This window comes from Mixophyes fleayi, chromosome 5 (assembly GCF_038048845.1).
Source record: "Mixophyes fleayi isolate aMixFle1 chromosome 5, aMixFle1.hap1, whole genome shotgun sequence".
NCBI lineage: Eukaryota > Metazoa > Chordata > Amphibia > Anura > Limnodynastidae > Mixophyes > Mixophyes fleayi.
The window spans coordinates 249,097,181-249,111,545 of record NC_134406.1 but is presented as its reverse complement, the minus strand read 5'-3'; the positions used below and the strand labels follow the sequence as shown (position 1 = coordinate 249,111,545).

Below are 14,365 nucleotides of genomic sequence, written 5' to 3'. Positions count from 1 at the left end.
CGTGGGTGTTCCCAATGTAATGTATCAGGTATCTGACAATCAGGTAGATTCTGGGACCCAACATGGGGTTTCAACCCACAAGTTGTGAACATGTCATCTAGTCATCCATTGTGTCACATGTGGTCTCATAATATACAAACGAAATGTACTTGTTTGATCAGATATGGTGGGAAAACCTGACTGTATGATCATTCTCATTGTTACATGTATGGGTTCCACATTAGAACCCACAATACAGATGGGGGCAGGTTGACATGCTCAGCACCTGTATAACCAAATCCATGCAGAGAGACATTTAGCATTCAGACCTGGGCTTCTGTATGGTCACAGAACTCCTCCTTGACCAATATCCTTATAATTAACACCTCTGTACAGAATCCCACAATTGCTGCTTAGCTGTGACGTCACTGATATATTTGGTGTTTAATGATGTTTTTGTATCACATGACCCATATCGAGTTTTTTTAATGGAATGTGAATGTAAAACACACTTGGGGGTATATTTACTAAACTGCTGGTTTGAAAAAGTGGAGATGTTGCCTATATCAACCAATCAGATTCTAGCTGTCATTCTGTAGAAAGTACTAAATAAATGATAACTAGAATCTGATTGGTTGCTATGGCAGCATCTCCACTTTTTCAAACCCGCAGTTTAGTAAATATACTCATTAGCATTGAATGTAACCACACATTGGTCCTTTGTCTCCACATGTGTGTTTTCTAATTGCAGGAGACAGTGCTTACCCTTGCACCGTGGGTCCTCGCTCCTCTATTACATCCAGCCATAGAACAGCAAGTGGCATACAATTCGGCCTCCACTAAATTATTCATAGAAAGGGGCATTGGCAAGGGTGTTTTTAATTGTCTTGACCGGTCTGGACGAGCCCTCATGTATGTGCCAAAACTTATGTACTATTATCAGCTGAAATTGACATCTGAATCTATCAAAGTCCGATTTTTTTAGCAATTTAAAATCGCGGAAAATTTTAGTCCCCAAGTCGCCAGACGTATTAAACTACGATTTTTACTATGACCTTAAAAATCGCTAGTCATCTCTGGCGATTTGCTACGGTGTCAAACACTCCCGTGTTTGGCTAACTCTCCCGTGTTTAGCTAACTCTCCTGTGTTTCCTAGCTGCTTGTAAACCATGTCCCAAAGCAATTTGTAAATCCAATAGTCCTTGCTTGAAATGTCCAAAATAAATTTGTAATTCCAAATGTCCCTGCTTGTAAAAATTGTCTGTTCTTCTTGGTCAGGAGGGCCCCCTTGTTGATTGCAGTCTTCTGTTCTTCAGGCCAGGATGGCCCCAATATTTATAATCCAAACCGGAACATGCTTGGTTAAAAAAACAAAACGACAGACGACGCAGAGACAGCTTGTACACTGTACAGCGATACGCAATGACTATAACAGAGCCGCAAGCTCTATTTATAGTCTAAGGGATTTCCCCATGACGACGTGGTAAAATCCCTTAGATATAAGGGATCCACTTAGACTACTAGGGAATCCAGCCCAGCGCTGAACAGTCTGGAGTTGGTATGTCATGGGGACCCCTGCCGCGTGTTCCTCTGCTATAGTGCCACCCACCCCGGCTGGTTTGCCTAGTGCTGGCTGCAGGAAAATCGTGAGGGGCCCCACGCAAATTTCCCCCTGATTTTCACGCAACCAGCAGTAGGCTGGCAGCGCTAGGGTTAATAGTGGTCAGACGGGGGAACCCCACGCATTTTTTTTTTGAACATTTCTCTGTTTTTAAACTTTTGACAGCTGCCTAACCTCCGGCTGTATAGACAGACAGTGTAACAGTGTTGTGTTTACTAATCTCGCAGCTAGGATGCAGCGTGTTGTATCTGGCGATTTTTAAAGCAAACTCGGGAGAGTTTGCTTAATCGCAGCTTTATACATTTCAGACTTGTATAGCCAGAGTGGCAAACAGTCGGGAGTTTGATCTCTAGCGATTTTGGAAATGACGATTTCGACAGTAACGCATTTTACCTAAAATCTCACTTTAATACATCTGCGAGATGAAACACCCGCACGAAAATTGCTGTATTTTCAAAATTAGAGCTTGATACATTTACCCCCTTGGCTGGGTACCAATCACATTCAAAATTCTCCAGGCGAAGAACTTTAAATGAAGTAAAACGTTATTGCAACCAAACTGACTGGAGACTTGTTAATGTTGCCAGCTGTTTACAATTAAAGCTGACTTTGTACAAAATGTTCACTAACTGGTTTATAAATGTTATTATCACTTGTTTATCCCTCTCCCATGTTAAGCTGTGGTTTTCTTAAGAATCATGTATCTTACACACTAATTGGCTGCAGGTACAATTTCATACTCTGTTCTCCGGGAAATGCACCATAAATTATAAAAAAATGGGGCCCAACAGCTGTTTGAGAAGGACTTTTATTTTCAATAAACCTTAGCATCTGTTTATCCTGTAAATACTCTTTAGATTTGGCTCAGAATAATGTCTAGATCATGAAATTGACTGGAGATTAAAGAACTGCTGGAGATATAACAAAATTTTGATTGTAATAAATTCCTTGGGGCCTAGTTATTAAAGTAAACTTGTCACTATCAATTACTATTTTTTATTGAAAAAAACAAACAAAAACACTAATATAGGCATTATTATCACATAGTACTACAAAGTTTTGCCACCGACATATAATCAAAATACCTTAGCCCTGGGCCACTTCGGGCTGTATATGAAAGTCATTGGGCTGTATATGCTGGACATTGGGCTGTATATGATGGACATTGGGCTGTATATGCTGAACATTGGGCTGTATATAATGGACTTTGGGCTGTATATGCTGGACATTGGGCCGTATATGCTGGACATTGGGCTGTATATGAAAGTCATTGGGCTGTATATGCTGGACATTGGGCTGTATATGACGGACAATGGGTTGTGTATGATGGACATTAGGCTGTATATGATGGACATTGGGCTGTATATGACGGATATTGGGCTGCATATGACGGACATTGGGCTGTATATGACAGACATTGGGCTCTATATGATAGGCATTTGACTGTATATGATGAACATTGGGCTCTATATGATAGACATTGGGCTGTATATGATGGATATTGGGCTCTATATGATGGACATAGGGCTGTATATGAAAGTCATTGGGCTGTATATGCTGGACATTGGGCTGTATATGACGGACAATGGGTTGTGTATGATGGACATTAGGCTGTATATGATGGACATTGGGCTGTATATGACGGATATTGGGCTGCATATGACGGACATTGGGCTGTATATGACAGACATTGGGCTCTATATGATAGGCATTTGACTGTATATAATGAACATTGGGCTCTATGTGATTGACATTGGCTGTATATGATAGACATTGGGCTGTACATAATGAACATTGGGCTATGTAACTGGATATGGTGGATATTGGGACTTCATATTGTTGGCATAAGATTATACTGTATATGATGGACATTGGGCTGTATATGATGGACATTGGGCTGTATATGATGGACTTTGGGCTGTATATGCTGGACACTAGGTTATATATGAAAGTCATTGGGCTGTATATGCTGAACATTGGGCTGTATATGCTGGACATTGGGCTGTATATGATAGACATTGGGCTGTACATAATGAACATTGGGCTTTACGTGATTGACATTGGGCTGTATATTACGGACATTGGGCTGTATTGGGCGGACACTGGGCTGTATATGATGGACAGGTGGGTCTACTGTGCACTTCCTTTACTTGTACACCAAGTATTTGCTGATGTTATTTTGGGGTGCAATTCCCTTTTAAAATATAGCTTGTTAGTTCCTATATGCTGTGATCTACAACAACAAGAACTGATTTTCTTTCGGAAGGTTACAGTAATAAAAATATGAAAAGGACTATGCCGCTGGGAACACACTGTATGTGCCTCACCCTCCTGCTAACGCACTACAGGGAGACAGCTGCAACATATCAGTATCACAATGTTTATATATACGTTGCAGCTGAAGTATTCTGACTTCATTTGTGTTTTCCTGCCTTGCATAATTGCAGTAATTGCTTTCTGTAGCCCTCAGTGCCTGTGTTTCAGGAGATATGATGTCTCTATAGCAACTTACTCCTGCATGTCTTCCCGTTGCGGGTCAGAGTGTAGCCTTTCCGACATTTACATACAAATGAGCTGTCAGCGCTTAGACATTCGTGTTCGCATCCGTGATCGCCCCGTGCGCAGTAGTTAATCTCTGGAATGAGACAAAACAAGGAGAAGAGTAAATCTGCTGTCTTCGTAAGAAGAAACTTATACAGGGAAAACGGTTTAATAAATGTAGTTCTGTATTTTTCACACTTGCAGGAATGCCAACATTCCAACACAATCTCGCTGAGTGTTCTGTCCTTTATTTAATGACATATTGCAATGTACACACTGACCAATCAGAATGTTAATCTATTACTAATAGGTCACACTATGACGTCATCAACTTCGATTTTGGATTTCTTTTTGGTTTAAAGTCAAAAATGACTAAGAAAAGGGCCAACGTGAAAAGGGATATCTGGTCTGAAGGGCAACAGAAGAACCTTCCCAGGACCAATTCTTGTTCTCTGCTACTTTACCGTTTAGTGGCAATTTAAGCTGACCCAGAATTTAAAGAATATAGATAGCAAGATGATCAACGTTGCTTACTGTGCTGGTAAGTTCCCACCTACCGGGGGTCATTTACAGAAATGAACTATTTTTTTTACCCCACATCTGCTTTTAAATGGACCTGATCCTTTCTACTTCATTTCATGGATAAATAAACTGATAGTGACATGAATGCCAAAGATAATCTCAAAGTAGGGTATACCATACATTACACTGCCCTCTGACAACTTTTCCTTGTTGATCCTAAACTGCTGATTTTGTGGCTATTACACAAGCTGGTGGCAATTTTGGATTATTTAGAGGCCCATGAGCACCAACATAATCAGGTATGCCTAACGAAGTCTGCACTTTACATCCCCTGCAATTCAGGGTAATTCCCTGCTGCAAAACAAAACGTGTTTTTGGTTTTTTTTTGTGCATAAACCATGTGTTTCTTTTATCTCTCTCCCTAGTTGTTTTACAGTATAATATTATGTATATATTTTTTGGGATGTTACAAAGTTCTCTAATATGTACAGAACTCTTATTTTATTTTATTTTTTCAAAAAATGCAACTATTTTAGGGCATTTTAAATCATTTACAATGATATCATTTTATTAAATATTCCTTTTATAGATGGTGATATCTGTTAAAGATAAATTAAATTATCGGTCAAATCAATCAATCTGAATCGCTTTTGAATTGTTTACGCTGTTGCAATTCGACCAGACTATGGCATGTCATCGCTAATGTGGTCGTGCACAACTGCTTCGAGATGTAACCGTATTGATTGTTGCATTAATATCACTGTTCCATCATATTCCCATAGATACTCATTTTTGCAATAGGATATGCCTAGGCATTTCTAATGACAAGGCTTCCATTCATCAAAGAGGTCTTAGGACAATGAAAATTGCTCTCTCATTAAATTTGGTATTTACACAAAAATAATCAATACCAATAATAACTTAGACATGAGATATACTTAATCTGTACCAATATTCACTAACTGAGTCTTTGTCCAGCTTCAACATTGGGATGTTAAACATTCTCCATCGCCTCTCACTATTCTACATTCAACATTGTATTTGGTTAGTGCACAATTCTCATCGTCTGTGCTAAATTCACTAGTTCTTATCCTAATATAAACATTGTAACAATGACCATTGTCCTTGTATGACCCATGTACCTGAAATTGATGTTGGCAATAATATATGATCCTATCCCGGTGAATAAATTGTACTACTTTGACCATTGGAAGGCAGATTATCCTAGTGAAACTCTTGTGCTAGGCTAGCCGTGCAGGTTAGTCTTGGTGATATTTTTGTCCTGTTAATTCTTCCCTTTTTCCTGCACCTTATTATTATTGTGTAAAAAGTATGTGATCCCCTCGCATCTCAATAAATAGTTTTTGTGCTTTGGAACCACAGCTGTGGAATCGGACAATCACTTATTTATATCTCTAATATGACCTTAGCTATTCATTGTTTATTTCAACTAACCCTGCACTTTTAACACAATTCTATCGAAATGTTCTTAACTGCAGCAACAAAACTTGAAGATGTCCTGCCAGAATCGTATGTTCCAGACGAGGAAGTGTAATGTAATACAGATGAAACCATAGTCTGCGCATTGTTCCAATCCCACAAGACAACTTTCAGCGCTGACATGGTTAATAAATTCCTTTCTTCTGATTATATCCCGAATAACAAATATTTACACCGACAAACACATTAAAAATATACATAATATAATGTATAGAGTGGCCACTACTCATCTGCACCCCTAATAATAGGTCATAAAAATCATCTGATTTGATAAACATCAACTGTCAGAACAATCTTTATAAATGTACGGCATTTATGTTAGTGCCGTTTACACTCCTTTGTTTCTGCTTCCGCTGTTCTGTTTCTGCACGGTTTTAATAAGCGAAACTTCTTTTTAGAAATGTCTACCAGTGTATGTTTCCCAGATCAATTTTCAAGATTACCGGTGAAATTATTCATAATTATTTAGACCTTTTCGAAAGTGCAAGTCACTAAGGGGCCTATATACTAATTAACAAGGTTTTGCCGTGTTAATTATCATCTCTTCTTGAAGCGATGATAGATGACATTTCTTATTTATTTATTCAAAAACTTTCATCTTATTGGGTGCGCTGTCCAGGCAATGACTTCACGTACCTTAAAACTCCAGTTGTCTGTCTCTGCTCTCCGGTCGCTATCGCTGAGAAGCTTTGCGCATGTGCGACCTAAGGTGCGCAGAGACTTTCTGTGATAGTAACTGGAGGGATGACTGCGCTGAGGGATCCAAAGATCCCTCTCCTGTGATGCACTCCCCATAGGGTAGATTAACTCTATCTTCTGATAGCAGGGGCACACGCAGGGGGGGTTCTGGTTCTCCAGAAACCCCTCCCCTCCGCAAACGAATGGGCGCTAAACATTGCCCCTACACAGCAGCACCGTACTGTACAGCAGCCGCGGCGCTGTCAAAGAAGCGTCCGCAGCACTTCCACGGACGCTTCTTTGACAGCGCCGCGGCTGCTGTACAATTCAGCATAGCTGAAATGGAGCTGCTGCGCATGCGCGGCCACATATATATATATATATTTTATTTTATTATTATTTTTTTTTGGGGGGGGGGGCCCCCTTAAAAATCCCGCGTTTCCCCCTGGATGGCGTTAACCATTGGGCTCTAACTCCAAAGAGTTAGGCTTTATGGAGCTTGTTAAAGACCGCAATCCCCATTGAAAATTATGGGTACTGCGGTATAATGCAAAACTTAGCCTAATGCAGAAGATATCTATTATATCTCCTGCATTAGGCTATTGTTATATAGTAGGGTTACTAAAAAATGTCTAAACTACACGGAAAAAGCCATTTACACATAGTTTACGGTTTAATAAATAGGCACCTAATTATTACACCTGTATGTGCCGTGAAAACAGGCCCCTTTGTGGCTAGTGAGCAGCGGTCGCCCTTGTCCAATCAGAAAAAGGTTATCATTACAGTCAGTATGGCGGAACACCCTCTGTCATGTTCTCCCACATCGCACATCCAGGGGCGGGACGCCCACTGATATACTAGTCTCGGAAGAAGGGGTGAAATACTCTTAAAAGGCACAAATATTAAGTAAATCACAATGAATTCACTGTATATCTATATGAGATATAAAAACATACTTGTGCAGGTTTTCTTGTCCGGATTAAGTGAAAACCCTTGTCGACATCTACAGTAAAAGGACTCATCAGTATTGACACACTCGTGTTGACAGCCGTGACGAGACAGGGCACAAAAATCTGGTCCTAAGCAAAATAAACAAGCATACATCAATAATGCATTGTGCATATGGAATGAACAGACATCAGGGGGTAAATGTATCAAGCTGAGAGTTTTCCGGCAGGTTTGAAAAGCCAATCAGATTCTAGTTATCACTTATTTAGTACAATCTACAAAATGACAGCTAGGATCTGATTGGCTGCTATAGGCAACATTTCCAGTTTTCAAACCCGCCGGAAAACTCTCAGCTTGATACATTTACCCCAAGAAATGCATTGTACAGAGATCACTGGGCATTTTAGGAATCTCTTCTACATCTCACACTTGTTTCTCTAGATATTAATCAATCAGATTTCCGTAGTGGGAGGTACTACAATTCTAACTCTACGCAGGAACAGACTCTTATCTACATAGCAGAACTTGATTCCAAAAGATCTGAGACTGAGCACAGCAGAATAAAATGACAGTGTTATTGTCACATCCGTTTCTAATTATAAGTTGACATTGAAAATCACAGCAGAAGGAAAGGACGGCTACAGTATGCTTACTGCGACAAGTCTTCTTATCGGAATGCAGAATAAACCCAGGGCGACACTGACAGATGTACGAGTCGTTAGCATTAAGACACTCGTGTTCACAACCGTGGGTTCCCAAGGCGCAATAATCTACAACTAGAAAAAAACAACAACATTTTAAAAAAAAAAAATACGTATACATCTATAATAAAATAAAGCAGTAAAATTGATTTTAATATTTTGGAGTCTGTCTGAAAGAAAGCGAAGAGATACATAGAGCTGTTAACTAAACTATTTTGGAACGTTGTCTGAATGACAGAACAAGATTTATTGTCCCCAACTGTTGAACTACATGGTGCACTGCACTGTCTAACCAGTCTGTACCTTCAGGACAGCTCACCTTTCGCAGGAAATAACAGTATGAAAAGTTGACGGTGAAAATGTCTACAGTCATAAGGTCGACAGTCAGAATGTAGACATGTTCATAATGTCTAAAACGGTGGAAGCACTGTGGGGATAGTTACTGTGTTTTTCAATAGGGATCCATGGTTCCTATTTTGAGTTCCTTTGACGCTGTGTTGGCTGCGTAGTGAACACAGTGCCATGTCTTGGTACATAGGCACATAGGTGTCAACCAACCTTACTGCACACGCGTTCACCCACTGCTCAGACAGCGATGGCAGTGGTGCCAATTGCCAATCACTTCTTTAGTCAAACCACAACCGCCAATGAAATATCTTCAGAAGAATCTTCTTTAAGTTTGAACTGACAGTATGTGATGATCATGTGTATTGATGCACATTGTTCGTTTAATTCTCAACAATGGTGAAAGAAGACTGCAGAGCAGCCTCAAGTATCAACATAACAATAGATAGATAGATAGATAGGCCTTGTTTAGAGTAGGACTTATGCCCATTATTTGGATGATATGCTTTTCCATACTCTGCATGTGTACCAAAAATGTATGCGAATACACCCATATCTATATTTTTGCTTAGCGTTGACTTATGTCCCCTTACACCTATAGAGGCAGGATGGGATAGGCAGGAGAGGACAAGAGTAAACTGTGTACAGTCACAGTGTGGTCATGTGACAAACAGACATGGACGTACCCCAGACATACCTTTTAGGAGGCGTGTCTCTTGTTGGGGAGCTTATGCAGTGATACTCAGTGCTGATGACTATCTAGCAGCTGCTGATTGGCTGATTATGTATTTACCCCTCCAGCTGATAGTACTTAATTCATTAGCAACGTGACTATATCAAGTCACGGCCGTATACTCACATTACTTAATTTCCATTTCCATTTGAATAACCGCAGGAGCAAATATTCCCAATTTTATTTTTAACGGAGTAAACGGATGTAGAGGTTTGTGTATTTTATCACATTTCATATCGAAAATGCAAGTTTCACATTTATTATCCAGACAATATTCTCTTCTGTGTATATGAAACATTATAATATTGTGTACAATTAGGGTAATTTGAATTTACTACTAACACTGCCAAGCCACATCTCTACAGCAACCTTAGGAGTAAGTATACACATTTGTACGCCTGGTGCCAATACTACTGTTTTTGAGCTGTACACATCTTGAGACACATGCAACTCAACATACATTTATAAGCATTCTTTTATTTGCACGTGACCTATTAGTGCGCAAATACGTTAACTCTAAATGAGCCCCAAAGTGATCAGTTCTGGAATGTTATCTGTGAGAAATTGCTAATTCACATTACACCATTTCTTGTATATGAAACAATTACTGTTATTGTTTATTTATGTAGCGGTGTGCAGAGAATATGTAGTCATTCACATCAATCTCTGCTCCCTTGGAGCTTACAATCTAAATTTCCTAACACAGACACATACACTGATCCCCTTTTTGTCAGTATGTCTTCAGAATGTGAGAGGGTACACTACCCACACAAACACAGGGAGGACATACAAACTCCACACAGATAGAGCCATGGTCAGACTCAAACTCATGCCCCAGCGCTGTGAGACAGCAATGCTAACCACTGCGCCACTGTGCTGTCCAAACAATTTACAATTAATATGCTGACTCAACTGCAGACAAGAATTTGCAGGCAAGACTTACTAGTACAAGACTTTCCATCCCTGGCCAACTCATAAGCATCATAGCACTGGCACAGATAAGATCCAAGGGTATTCACGCAGATCTGCTCACAGCCGTGCTTCTCTGTAGCACACAAGTCCTGAGCTGCATAAGAGAAAGGTATAAAAGATGCACTCAATAGACTGCACCATGCAGTAATTAATAAAATAACATCACATTTTTAAATATGTTTTTGTTCTTCTAGCGACTGCTAGAGATACCCCTATAATGTTCTCACCCCTTCAGCACTTGACATTAATACATGAATAATTCAAACAATTAAAGAGAAACTCCACCCAACACTTACGTTTGAAAAGAGCCGCCTTAAGCAGAGAGCATAGCGGTTCATGGCATGTGGTGTGTACAGGGAGAAACCGCGGGATCACATAGCATGAGTACGGCCATACCAAGGGTGGGGTTACACTCTGTACAAGCACGCATCAGGAAGGGATTTACGGCAGTGAAGTCAGTGACAGTGCTCACACTGGAGATGTCTGACATGAATCTCATCTAACTACATTTCCATGTGAATAGAATGTTCAAAACCTTCAGAACAGCTTCTTAACCTCCATATTTTATTGGTGGAAAAAAACATGATATGCAAAAGTTCTCAACTGACTTAGAGCAATATCACGGGACATATGTTCAGTTATTTTCACAACACAGAGTTCAGTAATATTACACAGACATAGCATTTTTGGCATCTTCCCAATCTTGGAGACAGGTTTCCCAAGGGGCAGTCCCCTACATAGAAGCTGTCAGGTAAGGTTGAGAAGACATCTGTGGACCCTTGCTGTGGGGCAAGGCCATACATATAATTAAGTTTGTCTATAGGCCCAGATACAATTCCTTTCTTTCAGTTCTCTCATTCATTCCATTACTGTGGGGCTCCCATAAGGTAATTTAGCAGAACTATTAGTACAGTATGGACAACTGAGACTAACAGTGAGGGCTAACTAGCATATTCTAAGCCAGGTGGAAATGAGTTTCCCAACAGAGAGGACCTCCTAATAAGCACCCCCTACACATTCCTCAACAATTCATTTATAATTAATTTTTTTTTATATTGTTGAACTTTGATTCACTTTAGAATGTATTTAAATCATTTACATGGGCTCCTACAACCAAAGTCTGGCTGGGCTGGGGGTCATCTGTCCCCTGGGCCAGTCCCATAGTGGTATATCTGGGGCTGGGTCACTGGGCTACCTACATTTGTTTTCCTTTAAAGTGTTCCTAAAAGGCTGCTGAGCTGAGTCTCACCCCCAGGTTGAAATTTGCAGGCCAATCCCTGCCTACAACCTAGAATTGGCAAACAGGACATGGGGGTAAATGTATGAACAAGCGGGTTCTTCAACACCCGCGTGTTCAGCGATTAAATTTCAAGCGGCGCTGCATTGTAAAGGGAAGCTTCCCTTTACAATGCAGCGCCGCGTGAAATTTAATCGCCGAACACGCTGAACACGCGGGTGTTGAAGAACCCGCACGTTCATACATTTACCCCATGGTGTTTGTTCAGTGTGTAACAGTCACCTTATGATTTCGTTTAGGAACAAAAAACAATTAAAGGATGTATTCCCAATAATCTTATTAATCTAGGGTACATCTAGGGTACACCATAAGTTTAAATTCTAGTACAGGGCCATAGCAACTGCATTTCTTAAAATACCAAATAACAATTGGGCTAGTTTTGGGGTGACATATGCCGCAATATCAGGACACTTACCCAATATCAGATGGTGTGGTCACCTTGACATCACATTTTGAGAGATATCATTATTGCTTCCTGTATTTATTTAATGTTAATTGACTTGTGTGTGATTATTTCTGTAAACTACAAAAATTGTCAGTTACCTAAATGCCCAAATTTATATGTACTAATTACTGTATATACGGTACGATACTGCCCTACGTTCTGCACCAGGATGGCAGTTCCAGGAAGTCAACATAGGCTTCAGCCCTGTAGGACCCAGACTGCCTGGCTGGGTGGAGGAACATCAGCTCTTCAGATGCAGATGTGATTGGCCCTCTTGCTATCACTTCTGCAGGCACAAAAATACACTCTGTGACCATGCCGAGTGGACATCCTTCTGACATTAACCAATAATGTGCTTGTAGTCCCTGACCAGGAGGCTCCAACCACCAATCAGCCAGATCGGAGAATATAAGTCATTCTGGAGTTAGTCCAAATTTCTTCATCAATGATGGCTCCATCACCTCCCTGCTGGTACAATCATGTCACCATGTGTGGGTGCTGGTATCATCAATGATTGGGGGCACCAGTACTATAATCAAGGTGTCAGGCCATATATAGTACATTGAAACGGTAACCAATGAGTGAGAACACTGCAACGATAATCAATTTGTGAGGGTGCTGCAATTATAATCATGTGCATGGCAAAGTGGATTTTGGAAATAGGGATCCCAATCCCAAAGGCGATACCCTGGAAAGGGCCCTATTTGCTCTTAGTCCAGCTCTGCTTTGCACTATTCATTCAAAGTAAGTTGAAACAATATGACTTACTGCTGCAGGTCTTCTCGTCAGGGTTCAAAAGGTATCCTTGTTGGCATCTACATATGTACGAGCCCGGCGTATTGATGCAGAAGTGATCACAGCCATGCGTGATTGTAGAACAGAGATGAGGAGCTGGAAGAAAGTGAAGGGTAATAATCAGGAGAGCATAGAACATATTTATACAGGCTCTAATAAGCAAATGTTGATTGTTGAAGCTATTGCCTTAATGCTACACATAACTGCACATTAAACAGATAAACAGACAAGACATAACTTTACATAAGTGGTGGTAGAGTTTGATGAGAAAGTCCTGGAAGTTTGGTGTGGGAGATCTAAAGCCCAGTCTAAGTGGCACCGGTTCCGAGTGGGTACTGAGCCCCATAGCTTCTGACTACACAAGGACATAGGTGATGACAACTCCCTACCACTATAGTTAAGATAAAAGAAGGTACTCAGGTGGTAGAATAGGTTTGCTGAGTACCTGTGAGGAGAGGTGGACCTGGTATCATTGTCGAAACAGTCTTGGTGGCAGAAAAATCTAGCTAATCATGGTAATTGTCCATAAGGAGTCTCAATACTGGTAAAACCAAAATTCAAAGTTTCGGATTTCTGGTAGCAAAAACAAGAACACATGGGATCCCTAACATAAACCCATTCATGTCTATGATGGCTATCATATATCAAAAGTCTAAATATAAGGTACACATTTCCTATGTCAGTCTATACACTAACCATGTGCATTCAATCCAAATCTACATTCACTTCATTTATTGCATCTGCAAATGTCAATAAATATTCCCTAAGCTAAATATAATATTCACTTAATCGTACGTGTGGAGTTTACACAAATCAGTTAGCGCTAGTTCCAGAGTCATTGACTATGTGCTACCCTGTTTATTATGATTTTTGCTATTGAGCTTTATTTTAACATGTTTATTTTAACATGCATTACTTCATGTGTTGGTTATTCTAGTTGAAGTTCATATCTTCACTTTAGTGTTTGGATTGTTTCCATAGCGGGAGTTAACTGTAAATCATTGTGTAAATCAACCACAAATCCCTAGGGCCCGATTCCCGTCTATTGAAATAACAGCCGTATTTGCTGCAAAACAAAGGGGATTCTTGTGGTTTTTGGTGGCAATGTTATGAATGTCTTCCAGGGGACTGACCATTTGTTATAGAACTGTGCATGTGGTCTGCACGGAATCACAGGATTCCGATAGACCTCCCATACTTAGTTTGGGGTTAGTTAATGTCAAGAACTTAGAGCAATCTCTTAGCTAAGGAAGATATTATTGTACTTGCACGGTGAATATCTTGAAAC

General features: G+C 40.2%; 1 protein-coding gene across 1 annotated transcript in view; it reads right to left on the bottom strand.

Moving 5' to 3' along the window:
* MATN2 (matrilin 2) overlaps positions 1–14,365 on the bottom strand; it is an 81,714-nt gene that overhangs the window by 31,694 nt on the left and 35,655 nt on the right. The window contains exons 4-8 of the mRNA XM_075213846.1: positions 13,051–13,173; positions 10,512–10,634; positions 8,443–8,565; positions 7,798–7,920; positions 4,113–4,235 (exon numbers count right to left, since the gene is read on the bottom strand). Of these exons, the coding sequence (XP_075069947.1) occupies positions 4,113–4,235; positions 7,798–7,920; positions 8,443–8,565; positions 10,512–10,634; positions 13,051–13,173 (615 nt within the window). The remainder of the gene's footprint in view (positions 1–4,112; positions 4,236–7,797; positions 7,921–8,442; positions 8,566–10,511; positions 10,635–13,050; positions 13,174–14,365) is intronic.